Below are 17,272 nucleotides of genomic sequence, written 5' to 3'. Positions count from 1 at the left end.
CTCGGCCACGGGGCCAGGCCCTGGGTTTCCTTTTTAACATCTAATTCGCGCTATGCAGGGCTATAATGCTCCTTCTCTGTTGGGTTAGAGAATCATTAAGTTTTTTGTCCTCTGAATCTTATAAATTACGAAGTTCGTTTAGGTCAAATTTTATTACCACAGCTTAGAAGGATTGGTCAAATTATGTTTTACTGGGATTTTCATGTATTTATCTTTTCAGTAGTTTTGTTTGTTTGGTTTTGTAGCTGTGTTTGTTTTCATGTAATTTGGGGCACTTACACTGAAGTGTGTGTCAGATACCGCGTATTTGATAAGGTGGTTTTTGAGAGAATGGTCTCAGGGGCCCTCGCAGGGAAGGGACAGGAGTGTGTGCAGTCCAGTGTGGAGCGGCGGAGGCCATCGCACCGGCGGAGGAGCCGGTCGCTCAGTGGTTTGTTTCCAGCCACTGCTCAGTGTTGTAGCCTGGAAATGCCTCGCCGGGTGGAGAAGGCGGTGACGTCAGTGGTCCCTGAGCCCAGCGTTTCAGAAACGCAGGAACCACTGAGTGAACACTTTCAGGACCCTTCCGATTCCTGGCGTTTGTCTCATGTTTCGTGGCTAATAGTGTGACCAGAGAGGCATGTGCTTAACTAAATGCATTTGTCTTCCTGGCACTTTATGTTGGCACGTAATGCTGTACTTATAAAAGATTTAGCTGTAGCATACATCAGAGAATTTCCCCAAGCGTAAGTGTGCACCTCAGTGACTTTTTCACTAAGTGAACACACTCTCGTAATATACCGCCTACATTAAGGAGTGAAACATGGCCAAGCTTCCCAGAAGCCCCCTCGTCCCCACTCCCAGGAACTGTCCCCCAAAGCCGGCAGTGGTCTTGGCTTTCCACCATTGATGACTTTCCCGTGTGCTTGACTGTCTAAGTGAAATAAAGTTATACGTACATTTGGTTTCTTGGTTCTTTCATTCAGTAGTACCTTTGTGGGATCCACTCGCGTTGTCTCGTAGCTTTGTTCTTTCTTGTCTGCTGCCCAGGAACCCAGTCTCTGAATTTACCATCATTTATTCTTTCTGCCATTCTTGGGTATTCTGGATGTTCCTAGTTCAGACGAACGCCGCCCTGCATATTCGTGCTTGTTTCTTTGGTGCAGGTATGTATGCGTTTCTGTTGGTGTTCACAGGAGTGGCACTGCAGAGGGCCAGGGTCTGCGTCTGTCCAACCTGAGTAGACACTGCCCAAAGTGGCGGTGCTGCCGCCAGCCGTGTGTGAGCCGTCCGCCGTTCCCCAGCGCTTGGTGTCGTCAGCTCGTTCGTTGCGGCTGTCCGGTGGGCACCGAGTGGAGGAGGCTCAGTGTGCTGTGGGCTGGCCGCTGCCCGGTGGCCGGGGACGCGCAGAAGCAGACTCTTTGTGTGTGTCTGTTGGCGGTTTCGAGATCCTCTCTTGTGAGTGCTTGTCCTTTGCCCGTTTTTCGATTGGGTTTTCTGTGTTGTTTCTTACTGAGTTGAAGGAGTTCTTTTCATATGTTCTGAGTACAAGTTATATATTCTGAGTACATGTGTGTGTGGCAGGTTATTTTACATTCTTGTGTATGTTTGCCCTTTGGCTCTCAGTGGTGTGTTGATAAGCAGAAGTTTTAATTGTAATCTAGCCCGATGGATCAGTCTTTTCAGTAATATTGAATGCTCTTTGTGTTCATTGGAAGATAGTATCACAAAGATCATGAAGATACTATCCTGTAAAAGCTTTATGATTTTATCTTTCACATTTAGACCTGTAATCCATCTGAAAGTGATTTTTGTTTGTGGTGTGAGATAACGGCCAAGGTTCCTTTTTTTTCCTTAAGTGTATGCTATACAGTTGACCGAGAATAATTTATTAAACAGACCCTCCTCTCCCCAGTGCACGACAGTGTCGTCTGTGTCATCAGGCAAGTGACCGTAAATATACGGGCCTGGATCTAGACTCCGCTCTGCCCCGTTGGTCTTTCTGTCGTCTTTGCACAAGCAGCACGCTGTGTAAATTGCTGTAGATTTAGCCTGTCCTGGCATCTGGTAATTTGAGTCCCCCAGCCTCGTTCTTGTGCAAGGCTAGCTGGGCTAATCTTCACCCTTTACATCCTCGGTTAAAATGTAGAGTCTGCGTGGCCGCCTCTCCCCGGAAAACGTGCTCTGATTTTCACTGAGATTGCGTTTCATCTGTAGACTAGCGTGGGGAGAAATGACAGCTTCTTAATATTGGTCTTACAGGGGCCCACGCGGTGTGCGGCGGTTAAGTTTGCGCTCTGCTTTGGCGGCCCAGGGTTTGCAGGTTTGGATCCCGGCTGTGGACCTGCGCACCACTTATCAAGCCGTGCTGTGGCAGGCGTCCCACGTATAAAGTGGAGGAAGATGGGCATGGACGTTAGCTCAGGGCCAGTCTTCCTCAGCCAAAAGAGGAGGATTGGCAGCAGATGTTAGCTCAGGGCTAGTCTTCCTCGGAGGGAAAAAACATGGGTTTTAAAATCCATGAACACAATATAGCCTTCTATTTATTTAGCTCTTCTTTAATTTGTCTTAATAGTATACAGTTTTCTGTATATATATCGTCTACATGTTTAATTGCATTTATTCATAGATATTTCACATTTCTTATTTTATTATAAATATATTATGTAATTGTTTATTACTGTTATATAGTGATAGAATTGATTTTTGCGTATTCACTTGCTAAATCCATTTATTTCTAATAGTAATTCTTCTTGTATTTTGTAGGTGTTCACAAGTATGTCTGCAAGAGACAGTTTCTTTTCTTTTTTGTTTCCAAGTGCTGTACTCGTTTTTCTTTTTCTTGCCTCGCTGGCCTGGCTGGGACCTCCAGCACAGTGCTGAGTAGAAGTGGTGAGGGTAGGGATCCTCGTCTCCCTCCCAGTGTCAGAGGGAAGGCTTTCGGTATCTCACTGTTATATCTGATGTTGGCTGTAGCTTTTCCATAAATATTTTTATCGAAATATCCAAATTCTCCTCTATTAGTTTGCTGAATGTTTTTTTAAATCATGAATTAAATTATTAAATTTTCTTAAGTGCATTTTCTGCATCTTTTGAGACAGTCCAGTTTTTTTCCTTTTATGTGGTGATTTACCTTTTAGTTTGCAATTCTAGAAGAATCCCAACCTGACCTTGATGTATTCTGCTTTCCCCGGATTCTGTTTGTTAATATTTTAAGATTGTTGCGTCTGTGTTTGTGAGAGCTTGGTCTGTAACTTTGCTGTCTTGTGTTGTCCTTGTTAGGTTTGGCTCATGCTCGTCTCCTAACACAAGGTGGAAAGCGTTCCTTGTTGATTCCCAGAAGAGCCCCTGTGAGACTGGTGTTTTCTTCCTTGCAGTTTTGGAAGAATTGACCAGCAAAACCAGCTGGTGTAAGGTTTTCTTTGTGAGAAGGCTTTTAGTTTCAGATTCAGTTATTCACGTGGAAATAGGATTTTTCTGATTTTATATTTCTTCTTGTGTCTGTTTGGGTAAGATGCTCTTTTTTCCTAGGAATTTGTTCAGGCCACCCAAACTTTCCGATTATTAAGTGTAATATGGTTCATAATATCCTTATTTTGTGCAAGATCTCTTGTAATATCCCCTTTTAAAAATTTTTGATATTGGTAATTTGTCCTTTTCTCTTTTTCTTCATCGGTCTTGCTAGTCTTATGAATTGTAGTAGCCCTTTCAAAGGACAGCTTTTGGCTTTATTGATTTTTTTCTGTTTAGTATTTGTTCTCTATTTTGTTAATTTATGCTTTTTTCCTTCCATTTGCTTTGTGTTCTGTTTGCTGTTCTTTTTTCTAGTTTCTTGAGATAGATGCTTAACTGATTTTGGCTCTTTCGTCTTTTCCAGTCTATGTATGTGAGGCTCCAGCTGGCCCTGTAAGTGCACCTTTAGCTGCATCCCGCAAGTTTTGAAAGCCAGATTTTCGTTCTCTCTTGTGTGAAAACATGTTCTGATGTTCATCGTGGTATCTTTTTTTACTCATAAAGTTTTTAAAGAATTATGTCACTTGACTTCCCAACGTTTGTGGGGATTCTCTGGTTAGCTTTTTGTTGGTTTCTACCTTCCTTGCATGAAGATCCCTGTCTTGGTCTTTTGGGGCTGCTATAATCAGATGCATAGACTAACTGGTTTATGAACAACAGAAGTTTATTTCGCATCGTTCTGGAGGCTGTGAAGTCCCGGATCAAGGCACCGGCAGATTCCGTGGCTGGTGAGGGGCCGCTTCCTGGTTCGTAGACGGCCAGCCTCTCACTGTCCTCACATGGCGGAGGGGGCGAGCGAGCTCTCTCAACTCCAGACTAATCACCTCCCAGAGTCCCCGCCTCCTGATACCATCACCTTGGGGCTGACGAATTTTAGGGGGACGTAAACTGTCAGTCTGTTGTAATCTCTACGTACACCCTGCATTATTTCAACGTTTTGAGATGAGTCGAGCTTTCCTAATGGCCCAGCGTACATTCATTTTTGTTAAACGTTCCTTGGGCCCTTGAAAATGTTATTTATCGGTGAGAATGCAGTGTTGTATGTATACCAGGTAGATCAAGTTTGTTAATCATATAATTTAGATTCTAGTAGCCACATTACATAAAGTAAAAAGAAATAGGTGAAATTAATTTTGATAATGTATTTTATTTAACCTAAATATCCAAAATATTATAATTTCAATGTGTAATCAACATGAAAAGACTACTGAAATATTTTGCCTTCTTTTTGTTGTGATAAGTCTTTAAAATCGGGTGTGCATTCTTGCAACACGTCTCAATTTGAAGTAGGCACATTTCAGGTACTTAATAGCTGCATGTGACTGTTTACTGGGCAGCCCAGTTCTACACTCTTACTTTGTTTTTTTTGAGGAAGATTAGCCCTGAGCTAACATCTACCGTCAGTCCTCCTCTTTTTGCTGAAGAAGGCTGGCCCTGAGCTAACACCTGTGCCCGTCTCCCTCTACTTTATACGTGGGGCGCCTGCCACAGCATGGCTTGATGAGCAGTGTGTAGGTCTGCAGCCAGGATCTGAACCGCCGAACCCCGGGCCGCCGAAGTGGGACGTGGGAACTTGACTGCTGCGCCACTGGGCCGACCCCTACACCCGTACTTTTTTTGGGTCTGTTTTTTCTATCAGTTACTGAGAGATGTGTCTTAAAGCCTCCCACTGTGATGTTGGCTTTGGTTGTTTCTCCTTTTCTATTTCTATCAATTTTTCTGTCTTTTGAGATCGTGTTGTGAGGTGCATTCAGATTTAGCGTTTTTATCTTCTTGGTGGATTGCACTTTTATCATTGTGAAATGCTCCTCGTTAGTCAGGCTTCTTGCTGTCGAGGCTGCTTTATTTGATAGTGATCTTTGCCACATCGGTGTTCTCTTAGGTAGCGTTGGCCTGGGGATGTTTTGCTTTCACCTGTCTGTGATCTTGTATTTTTAAGCGTGCCTCTGTGGAGAGTATACAGCTAGTTTGATTTTAATCAATTTGACGATTTTTATCTTTTAATTAGAGCGTTTGCTCCATTTAAATATAATTGCTGGTATTTTGGTTTGTAGGTACCATGTTACTATCTGTTCTCTGTTTGTTCCACCTATGCTGTGCTGTGTTTCTCTCTGGCCTTCTGTTAGACGTATCGTGGTGTTTAGTTCGGTACTTCTCTCTTAGGTTGTTGGCTGTGTACATTCCTAGATACAGGGTGCATTTTACATTTGAGCCTTATTTACTGCTTTTACTACCTCCTGACACTGCTGTTTCCTTTGACACTTGAACTGCACTGAACTCCCTCCCGCCTCCTGTGTCATTATCATACTTTTGAATTTTAGATACATTTTTGGCATTATCCTCGTTTTGCACAGTTAGTGCTTATGAAGGTTTATTCTCGTAGTGACCCTTTCTGTTGCTCTTCACTCTTGTTTTTTCGTATTTCTGTCAGAGACTACTTTTCCCTGAAGAACTGCTTTCATAATCCTTTTAGTTCACGCCTGTGGGCAATGAGTTGTCTCATTCTTGTTTCCTGAAAAGTCTATATTTTGTCTTCACTTTTGAAGTGAAAAGTCTATATTTTGTCTTGACTTTCTATTGGGTATAGGATTCCAGGTTGGTGGTTATTTTCTTTCGGCATTTTATAGATGCCAATCCATTGTCGTCTGGCTTCCTTCCCTGTCCTTAAAAAGTCAGCTCTCAGTGTTCCTGTTGTCCCACTGAAGGTGGTGCCTTTTTTCGTCTGGCTCCTTTTGACACTTTGTTCTTGCCTTAGGCACACTCCGAAGGACTGCTGAAAACCAATGTGTGGTTTTCTTTGTTGAGTCAATGGCTTGATTCCTTCATCACTTTCAGACAAGTTTTGACCATTGTCTGTAGATGTTTCTTACTCCCTGTTCTGTCTTTCCTCACTTTGGGAGTCCCCATTTATATGGACATTAGACCTTTTACCGTGTCCTACATGTCTTTTGGGCTCCTTCTGTATTTTCCAGACTTTTTTCTTGTGACTTCTATCTGGCTGTTTTTTACTGACCTGTCTTCTGGTTCACTGATCCTCTCTTCAGTTGTGTTCAACCTGAGCTTAAACCCATAGATTGGGTTCTTAATTTCACTTACCCTATTTTTCAGTTCTAGAATCTGTTTTGATTCTTTGGTGAAAATTTTCATTTTGTCAAGTCTATTTTTGACCAGTTGAAGTCTGCATCTGATAACTACACTGTATGGGTCACCTCAGGGTCTGTTTCTATTTCTGTTTTCCTTTTTTCTCTTGGTCCTGTTTGTTGTTATTTTTCTAAGTGAACCTTGGGCGTTATGGATGAAAACCTGTGGAGACTCTAGGTGATGCTGTCTTCCCTCAGCGCTTCCTCTGACACACACCCAGAGGACAGACACTCTCCGTTCAGCCAGCTTCTGAGCGACTCTAGGCTGGATTCGGTCTTTGTAAGCCTCAGTCCTTATAAGCTGCCTTCATCTGCCCTCTCACCCAGGGTGTAGCCCCCGGGTCTCCATCTGAAAGCCTGAAGTGTTTCCCGGGGCCCCTCCTCCTTGGCAGGTCCTGAAGCCCAATTTTTGTCACCTGAAGACAGTGAGATTCCTGAAGGCTCAGCCTCTCAGGCAGTTTTTGCACAGTGCTGGGCTCATTTTCTCTGCCTCCCTTTTCTCAGAGATCTTGGCGCCTTAAGTCCCGTCTGATTTGTCAGGCCTGTATTTGAATTTCTGTCTTCCCAGCCCCATGGAACTCTCCAGAGCTCTGTTAGCCAGTACTTTCTGCTTGGCTTTCTGCTGTTTTCTTCCCAGCTTATTGGTGCATTTCCCCAAATCCCTGAGGAACACCTGATCGTCCCATGCCCTGAGGGAGAGAGTGGCTCTCGGAATGTTAGACTGGCCTCAGTGGGCTGCCCTCTTGTTTGGAATCTTTGCCCCTCCAGTTGGCTGCCTCAGTATCTCCTTGATGCCTTCAAACAGTCTTAAAAGTGTATCCAGCTTTTCTAGTTGTTGGTGAGTGGATCTCCTGCAGGCTGTTCGTGTATGTAGCTGGACGTGGGCAAACAAATCGGTGTTCCCTCTCCATCTGAAGCAAGATGTCAGAGTCCTAGTAAGTATAGTGATCGTTATTGTTATGAGAGCAACCTAAACCCACTAGTCCTTGCTTAGTACCCCCTGTTCTTTTTCTATTCAGCATCCCGTTTGCCCTGGCCCAGCCACATACACAGGGAAAGACGGAGCAGGTGGCCCACCCCACCAGGACACACAGGCAGCACCTCCACTCCTGGCTCCTCTCTCAGCTGCTGCGTGGACGCTCCATCCTGGCACTGCTCCCTCCTCTTCCCCTTGCCCTGAGCCAGCCCAGGGCAGGCTCTGTGATGACAGGCTGGCAGTGGCAGAGGAGAAGGCTTAAGAGTTGGAAGGGGTTAAGTGACATTCTGTGAATTGATCACATGTGAGTCTTCACTTTGAGTGTTTAAACAAATTACTGCTTTTAAGCTTCCCTCCGGTTTCATTTTAAAGTTGAAAATGCAGATTTTGTTCTTGAAATCTAGTGCAGTGATTTTACGGTGTTTTTGAAAGCACCGAATGAGATTTTAATAAGACGTCTCACTCAGAGAGCTCCAGTATGTAAGACTGAGAAAAGAGAATCTATTTGGGTTGAATTGTGGGTGGGACCCCAGTTGTGGGTCCCCCAGAGTCCACCAATGCCTGAGACGGGGCGTGTCTGTAGGACTCAGAACGCCCTCGGGAGTAAGGTCTTAAAGCCACGACCTCGTGACGCCTGAGTCGACCTGTGTCGGGTGTGTTGGTTGTCAGAGCACAGGTCGAGGCTAAACTGGTAGCGGTATGAGGTGTGCTGGGGGCTGGAAAGGAAGAAGGTGCAGGTGCAGCCCGGTCGGCAGGAGGAGAAAGGACGAAAGATGATGCAGGGGACAGCTCGGGTGGTTGGGGTGACAGAGGAAGGTGCAGACACTGGGCAGTGTCTGGGGTGTTCTGGTTGTCACAGCTAGGGGCAGGGGTGCTCCTACACATTCTGCAGTGCGGCCCCCACAACGAGGAGTTACTACTATTCAGGAAGCAGGTGCCAAGTGGAGAGGCTCTGGTGGAGGAACCCAGGCTTCTCCCGGGGACTGCTCTAATCTCCAGTGGGGTGCGGCGCGCCCCTGTCGTTTCATCCTGAGTGCTCTTAGCAAGGCTTCCTCAAGCCCTTGCTGGGCTTAAGCTGGTGAGTAAATGAGGGAGAATTGACCTCGTAGTCCGCATGAGGTGAGACTAGCTCAGTGACTGCTGACTGAGGGTCCATTCTAGACGTCCCCTTCAGTTTAGATAGTGCCCCTCTGGTGGCCGTTACTGACTGCTGCTCTTGGAGGAGGAGGTGGCAGACCCCCCAGAAAATCAGGCTTATTTCTGTTGTGTTTGGTTTATGAAACAGTTAAATATATCCCTTCAAAGTAGTATTGGACTATTTGCATCTTCTCTCTTTTCTACACACTCAACTTGCCATCTCTTTGAAAGCAGCCCTGCCTTCTTTTCTTTTTTGAGGAAGATTAGCCCTGAGCTAACTACTGCCAGTCCTCCTGTTTTTGCTGAGGAAGACTGGCCCTGAGCTAACATCCATGCCCATCTTCCTCTACTTTATATGTGGGATGCCTACCACAGCATGGCATGCCAAGCGGTGCCATGTCCGCACCCGGGTTCCGAACTGGCGAACCCTGGGCCGCAGAGAAGCGGAACGTGCAAACCTAAGTGCCGTGCCACGGGGCTGGCCCCGCCTTCTTTTTTTCTTTTTGTGAATCCTCTTCTTTTTGCTGAGGAAGACTGGCCCTGAGCTAACATCCGTGCCCATAATTCCTCTGCTTTATGTGTGGGATGCCTGCCGCAGCCTGGCCTGACAAGTGGTGTGCAGGTCCGCCCTCGGGGTCCGAACCAGCAAACCCCACGCCGCCCAAGTGAAGAGTGTGAACTTAACCACTGTGCCACCGGGCCGGCCCCCAGCTCTGCCTTCTTGTCTTCCTGTTTCTGTCCCTTTAATCGTCTGCAGGAGCCAGCGCCACCCCCAGCCCCTCTGTGACTATATCTGGTTCCGGGTTCCAGGTTCCGTGCTCCTGGGAGACAGTGGTGGAGGCACACAGGATCGCAGTCCTCAGAGAGCTGACAGAGCGGATCCTTTCTCACGATCAGTACAGGTTGTGAGCGCACCCTGACAGGAGGAAGTAGTTAAGAGGAAAGACACGACCCGGTGTGTGGGCAGGCCGCCTGTGTGCACACCGTGGTCCAGCAAAGGCCTTTCGGAGGGCTCACGTTTGAGCCAAGATCTGAAGCTGAGCGGAGCCAGCCTGAGCGCTTTCCCGGTGCTGGGCCTGCTGGGGCCAAGGCCAGGGGCAAGGAACAACTTGGCCGCGTCAGGCCATGAAGCTGTTGCGGAGGTTCCTGGACCGGAGGCGGAGGGAAAAGACGAACAAGGTGAGGGGGACCAGGGAGTTGGGAGTCAGGTGGAGCCTTCCCCAGCAGAGCTGGGATTTTTGTTTTGTTTTTAAGGACTTCTGAGGGCCCCAGGGTATTGTGGCTTCTCAGGAAGGGGTTGAGGTGATTTGGGTGGGTTTTTATGACGCTGGTGCTGTGTGGAGAATGGGTTGAGCTGGAGGCAAGAACGGATGGGGAGTAGGAACCGTTGGTCCAAGAAGGCACTCCTGATGCCTGGGTTGAGCTGTGAAGTTAGTGCTTTGGGCCAGCACTAAAGTCCCGTTCACATCGCCCACCCCACAGAGCGCAGAGCAGTGTGCATGTGTATGATGTTGCAGAGCTAGAGAATGTTTCAGTGGCGGGTGTGTAACGGCTGTGTGTGTACGCCTGTCACGTGCACAGCACTGTGTTCAGATACTTCCCGAGTGCCTGTTACGGGGCAGGCACTGTTCTAGGTGCCGAAGAGTCAGGATGTAGTAAGGGGCGCATAACCCAGGTATGTTTCAGTTGTGCAAGGAGAGCTGGAGGACGGAAGGGCTGTGTGGGTTCAGCTGGAGCAGGTGAAATGTGTGGACGGTGCGGTGGCTGCAGCCGTGGCTGTTTTGTCCTGGGTGTCTGTGCAGGCGGACTTGGGGAGGCCGTGATCCCTGTACTTTCAGCCACGCCCTCTGCTCTGTCTCGCAGAGACCTGCCTCAGCGCCACGCTCTCTACCTCCGTTTGGGCGGTCTTTGGGTTCCTTCAGTTCAACATCGGCCACAACCATCCTTTGCCCTCGTCTGTCCCTCCTCCTGTGAGCAGTGTGGCCTCCCCCCAGCCAGGGGCTCAGAAACCGGGGAGCCCGCTTCGCCTCTTCCTCAGCCTGCAGTCTGCAGGTCCTGAGGCGTGTGCCTGTCCTGTCGGAGCCCGCCTCTGAGGTGCACTGGCGAGAGCTGGACCGTTTTTTCCATCAGGGTGATTCGAGGAGCGGTTGGCTCCCGTGGCCTCTCCCGCCCCGGCCCCCTGTGGTCTGGCACCCGCCGCGCTGAGCTGTGGGCAGTTCCTCACATGCAGATGTGTTGTTTTCTGGAAACTTCTTTGTAAATATGCTGTTCTCAGAGAAGGCGGTCTTTTTTACTCACCCTGTGTTCTGCTTGCTGATTCTTCGTGCTAACGACTGCTAAGTAATTTGATAACTAACTCTTTTGGAGAACCAGTTTCGCCCTGTGAATAAAGATCTTCAAAAGTGCTCGTATTCTGCCCGAGCAGTTTTACTTCTGCTCCAGAAATGGTTGCTTTCTGGAGGGGACTTTCGGCATAAGGATGTTCACCGTAACATCTTAGCGTGTTTACATCCTTTATTCCTGAGCAAGTTAGAAAAGTAATAGATGCCAGCATCTATTTATTTTTAGAAACCATTTAAAGCATAAATAATGTGTAATTCCCACTTCATGGGTTTAACATCTCTCGCTTTTGCCTCCCAGCCTCACCTCCTTCCCCCTGGTTTTGGCATCACCTCGGGAGGGACATGAGTTCCTGTGGGCCCGTTCTTGTGGTTGGAGGTGGGGCAGCGGGCCCTGGCTGTGACTGCAGACCACGCTGGACTCTCCCGGAGCTTCCTCGGGCGTCTGCGGAGGGCCACAGACAGGGAGCCCATTCCCAGCGACCTTCCTGGTCAGCTGGGGCCTTCTAGTAGTCGGAGTGCCCATTGGTGTTCCTGCCCGAACCGGGTCCTGTACTGGAGGTTGCGCAGTGGTGATTTTTCTGACTCAATCCTCCTTCATTTGTTAGCTGCTCCTCTTCAGTAAGGAGCATCCCTTTCTGTTCTCTTTCTCTCTCTCAGTTGCTGTGGCCCCTTGCATTTGTATTTATTCAGTGTATCGCAGTCAGTTATCATCATTATTCCTTTGGATACTCAGATTGTCCCCTCAGCTGGGCTCCTGTGTCCTTTCTCCAGGGCCCTGTTAGTCTTTGAATGCTCCGTTGTTTCCTGACACAGAATTTGTCGCAGACCCACTTTGTGTTTCTCCTGCCTCAGATCTGCAGTCGTTCCTCTGAGGAGCCCTGGTTCCTTTTGGTGGGGAAATGCTGTTTAGAAATCAGTATCTGGGGGCTCGGTGTGCTCACTGTCACAGAGGTTCACATCTAGGTTCTTTTCGGGACAGAGCTGGAGAAAAATCTTGACAAAAAGAAAAACCTGGATTTCATATTGGTATTTCCTTTACAAATTAAACCTAGTTTTTTCCCCTTAATTTCTTTCTTTCTTTTTTTCTTTTTTCTTTTTTCTGCTTGATCTCCCCCAACCCCCCGATACATAGTTGTATATCTCAGTTGCAGGTCCTTCTAGTTGTGGCACGTGGGATGCCGCCTCAGCGTGGCCTGACGAGCAGTGCCATGTCTGCTCCCAGGATCCGAACCCGTGAAACCCTGGGCCCCCGAAGCGGAGCGCATGAACTTAACCACTCGACCCCGGGGCCGGCCCTTATTTTGTACTTCTTGTCTTAGACTGACAGTTTTGATTTCTAATGATATTAGCCTTAATTTTTTTATCCTATGATACACATAAAATAGTTTAAACCTTTTAATATCGTATTGTTATAATCATCCTGTTGAGTGAAGTTTTAGAGTTTCTTTGTAGTTCTTTTGGATCTTAGAATAAACCTATCTTAAGAATACATAGCTAGAATAATGGGTTTCAAAGCAATGTGAAGTAACATAACCGCACAACATTTGATAAACAGTTGGAGTGCCCGTTGGTGTTCCTGCCCAAATCGGGCCTTCTGTTGGAAGTTGCAAAGTTCATTTGTTTCTGCTGCTTCTTAAGTTTAGGGTTTACATTGTTCTTCTGGAGTTAATTTTTCTTCAAATACATAAAGCTTTTACGTGATTCAAAAACGAGAAGTATAGAAAAAGGCATAGTCGGAAGTCTTGCTCCTCCCGTCCCTGTCCCACTCACGCCTTCTAGGTGGGGGACCACGGTCCGGTTTGCCTGAGGGTAGGCCTGGGTTTTGCCTCTTATCCTCAGGCAATTAGCAGCCGTGCCCCTTTCACTCTCAGAAATGAAGCATAGGGAAAGCCTTGTCGGCGCTTGCTAATGCTCATGAGAGAGCGGACAAAATGTTTCCACTTGGTAGGTTTTTCCCTGTGGCTGGAAGGAAGCTCTTGGCCGAGCTCTGCTGACTTGGATCGCGGTTCGCTGGGCAGGGAAGGTCCACCGAGGGAGTTCTTTGTGGCTTCCAGAGGCTCGTTCTTATTCTGAGGAGGAAATTTCCTCTTTCTCTGAAAATAATCTGGGAGCTTGAAGCATATCTTGCATTTCCAAGTTTTTCTGCTTTGCAAATGGGTAATTATCCCTCCTGCCTATGTATTTTTAAACCTTTGCCAGTAGTAATATGGAAATTGATTTCGTGTAGCGCCATGCTGAAGAAGACTAATCAATGTCGCTGAGCCCTTAACATCTCTGGAAATCCCGGGGTGCTGCTAAGAAGCTAGGACACACTCTTGCTCCCGCCTTAAAAATAGTTCATGGGGAAAACGTGAGTGACAGGTGAGGTCGCGATAGCCTGCGCGCCCTGCAATAGAAACAGCTGTGGCAGGGCAAGGGTATTTTGAAGAGTCTTGAGTATGAATTCTAGGATAGTCTGATGTGTTATTTTCATGCAAATGAAAATATGAAAGACTTCATTTTTGACTGAGTGTGAAATGCAGTTGATGCACAGAGTTAAAGAAGTCCCGTATAGAATTTTACTTGGCTGTTTTGTGGCTCAGCTCCTGTAGCTCCCGCAGAGATACACACGGAAGGGAGACCGTCAGCCAGCTGGCGTCTCCTTCTTCGTGCTGTTTGAAGGCGCTTTACGCAACGTGCTGAGTGCCTGTCCCTCCTCCGGCGGACAGACTGACTGCAGAGGACAGTGGCAGCAGGTGTGTGGGTGTGTGCCGCCCTGTCTCCTGTGCTGCCGTCCGTCTCTGTAGGTAGACCCCCGGTCTCCCTCGGTCCCGGTGGGCAAGGCTCGGAGGAAGCAGCCTGGTGGGCAGTCGGCGGACTCGCGCCCCATCCTCGCCGAGTTCCCTGCGTCAGTTACCTCGTCTCTGAGCCTTCGGAGTTCTCATCCGTCAGTTAGGGACGGTAACTGTCGGTTTTGCTTCAGCAAATATTGATTGTCTGCCGTGTGTTAGGCACTGTCTGTCCAAGGGCTGGGTAGACAGATGTTTGGGGGATTAAATGAGATAATAGCCAGCATTTATTGCTTCTAAGCCTCTTTCTGTGAGTTATCTCCCTGAGTCTCATAACAGTACTGTAGAGCATTCTTTCTACTATAAATAGTGCTGGAAGGCAGGGGACTGTTCCGCAGCCTGTCTGACAGTGAAGGAATTGAGGCACGGAGAGGTTTGGGAGCCCCTTCAGAGGCCGGTAGCGAATGAGTGTGGAGATTGGTTATGGTGAAGAGTGCTTCCCTCTGACTCCCACAGTTAACCGTGACCAATAGGGAAAAAAGGAGAATGACGAAGAAAAAGTGCAAACGGTATGCAAATGTGTGGTGGACGGAGTGACAGTCTCTCTCTCCACCCTGTATGTCCACAGTGTGGGGTATTTTATCTGAAAGGCGGTGGTGTTTTTACTGTGCGTTCATACTTTTCGTAGAGAAAGATGGGTGAAGTTCTACATTGTGAGAATACAAGTAATGAGTAAAATAAACTTGCTGAGTCAGGGGGCTTAGCGACAAGCTGCCTGGTGATCCGTGCAGAGAAATAAATTGTTCTAAGGCCTTTGGTTCCCTGCGTCGATGGGAGGGTGGGAGAAGAGCTCTGCAGGGCCCCCCGGGTGTGTTGCGGTCCAGTGCTGCCCCCCTCCCGCATCCTCACCAGGCATGCCTTGGTCCAGTGCTGCCCCCCTGCCGCATCCTGAGCTGGCGTACCTCGGTCCAGTGCTGCCCCCCGCCGCATCCTCACCAGGCTTGCCTCGGTCCAGTGCTGCCCCCCCTGCCGCATCCTCACCAGGCGTGCCTCGGTCCAGTGCTGCCCCCCTGCCGCATCCTTGCCCGGCGGGGCCCGCGATTAAAGGATGCCTCTGCACACTGCTCGCTTCTTGTCTCAAGTCTGAGATTGGCAGGCCTGGGGCCGTCCTGTGCTGCCCCAAATGCAGGAGAGGCCGGGAGAGTAAGTGCCTGGGGCTCTCAGCTCCTCTGGCCCGGTGCTGTTCCCAGGCCTGGGGAGGGGCTCAGAGGCCGGGCAGCCAAAACAGGTGACAAATTGTGACAGCGTGCCTGAAATCACTGCAGCTGTGCCTCTGCAGCTGGAGAAGGCAGTTTAGTGTTACTTACATGGCAGCTGGAACGCTCCTCCTGGCTGGGATTATCAGGGCCAACTGCCGCCTCCCCTTCCCCTGCCCTGACTTCCCCGAGAAGGGAAGAGAACACGTGTTAAATAAACCCGGGGATTAGGGATTTGGAGTTATATACCGCCCCCCCCCACCCCCCGTTTGTTACTTTTATTCTCCTTCCTGATGATCTTGACTCCATTTCTGTGAGACAGTTTCACAAACTGGACAGCGTGTCTTTTTGATGTGTGTATGGTGGGTGCCTGACAGTCACCAGAGTGGGAGAAAGTCCCATGCAGGACAAAGTAGTAGGTGGTTAGAATAAAGGGTTTAAGTTGGAGAGAATGTGCATTCCGAGGTTGTTTTCTTGTGCAAACCATAGAAATAGTTGTTCCTAACGAAGTTTGACGATGAACTAAGAGATTGTGTGGAAGCAGATTCCTGATTATAGGTTCTGCGTAGTTTGTACAAACCCTTAACGTCCAGTTCGTTCCCCTTCATGTTCCCCAACTGTGTCCACAGGGCTGGGCGCTGCGGGAAGGGAGCTGTTTCCAGCAGACCTGGAAGCGTTAATACAGTAGCCGCTCTTTCCGCGGCTTCCAGGCTGCGAGCCCGTGCCCCCGCCTGGCCTGGAAACCCACGAGCTGTGGAGGGCAGGGCGTCGCTGCCCACCGTGTCTGGGACTCGGGATGCGGGTTTCTCTGTGCTTTGAAACGCTGCCGGTGTTCCTTCAGTTGTAAATTCGTCTGAAGAGCCTCTGGTGGGAAGTTTTATAGTAATGCCGTGTAAAGAGATAGTGACACACGTAGTGCTAATTTGCAGTAACTTTAAGCATTGCCAGTAATTTAATTTCCAGGGAGCTCCTGAACCGCCTGTGCTCGGGTCTCCGTGGTTCTGTTTGCTGCGCTCGCTGGCGGGCATTAGGTTCGTTCCAGTTGGAAAACCTCTGCGGGAAGGACGGAGGGAAAGGAAGCACTTGCTATCCACACATTCTTGGGTAATTATTTTCATTTGAACGAAAGTTTTGTGCCACTGACTAGGAAATACGTTAAATCCTAGCCCTCTGCTCCCTCTGCTCTAGTCGTCATCTTGGAGATTCCTTCGTCTCTGTGGGGTCACCCGTCCCCTTTTTGAAGATGATCGCCACGTTTCTGTCTGGAGCTCCACATTTGGGATGCTCCTGCATGCCCAGCCCCGAGTTTTGCCATATCCCTTAGACGGCCCGTAGACGTCCTGCTGTGTCTCAGTCCAGGGTCCTGCTCCGCCTTCCTCCTTGGTCAGCCTCGAATCTCCCCGCCTCCCTCCCCACTTCACGCGCCTCCTCTGCCCTTCCTCGCTCATCCTGCTGGGCCAGTCCGCAGCTCTGTCCCGTGTTTTCTGCTCTCACGTCGTTTCTGTTTTCCTTTGTGCTCTGGTGCGCTAGCTTGGGCCGTTCGTGGGGCCTTGGTGTCTACATGAGGTGGCTTTGCTTGTGCTTTCTTCCTTTCCAGGCCACCTAGCTCCCAGGGTAACCCAGACCTCTGGCATGAGAAGGTTTTGGCAGGGCCTATCCATGGCAGCAGGTGTTTGGCAGTTTGGCATTCATGGCTCCGTGTTCTGGCTTTATTCACCTTTCCCACATCTTTCCCTCTGTAAATGCCCCTTCACTCTGCCCAACCAGTCTGCTCACTCTGCTCCCCTTCCCTGACGCCTCGTCCTGCGCGATTCCCTGCTCGGGTACTGCCTCTCCCTCTCCTCGCTTTCATCAGACCCCAGCTGCCTCTCCAGGCCGAGGTCACCCCTGTGAGGTCTGCTCGGACCAACTCCGATTCCTACTGGGATTCAGAGTCGCTCCCATCTCTAGGAGACGACAGATTTGGTGCTTGGGGCTGGTTTTACTGTGATTCCTTTTATCTTTTCTCCAGTTTTTCAAAATGCCACCAGCTTTAAGAAAAACGCAGATGAAAGAGTAGGATCAAGGTCATTCTTGAGGGGGCAAAAGAAATCACAAAAAGATCTCCTGTGGGGCGTGTGGCCAGCCTCTTTCTCCCCATGGGATGATGGCGGTGGGCTTG

The 17,272-nt window shown here is 48.8% G+C and overlaps 1 protein-coding gene across 24 annotated transcripts in view; it reads left to right on the top strand.

The window, feature by feature from the left end:
* Positions 1–17,272, top strand: part of LOC138916669 (liprin-alpha-1-like) — a 105,927-nt gene that overhangs the window by 10,700 nt on the left and 77,955 nt on the right. For 4 of the 24 annotated variants that reach the window (XM_070229792.1, XM_070229791.1, XM_070229790.1 and 1 more), the window contains exon 1: positions 9,556–9,924. The exons of 18 other annotated variants lie outside the window; for them this stretch is intronic. In XM_070229792.1, coding sequence (XP_070085893.1) covers positions 9,871–9,924 — 54 coding nt within the window. In that variant the 5' untranslated portion in view covers positions 9,556–9,870. Of the gene's footprint in view, positions 1–9,555; positions 9,925–17,272 lie in introns of those variants that run through there. 2 more of the 24 variants (XM_070229787.1, XM_070229798.1) reach the window with 2 other exon arrangements.

Source organism: Equus caballus, chromosome 12, assembly GCF_041296265.1.
Source record: "Equus caballus isolate H_3958 breed thoroughbred chromosome 12, TB-T2T, whole genome shotgun sequence".
Taxonomy (NCBI): domain Eukaryota; kingdom Metazoa; phylum Chordata; class Mammalia; order Perissodactyla; family Equidae; genus Equus; species Equus caballus.
This window is presented reverse-complemented; position numbering and strand designations above follow the sequence as displayed.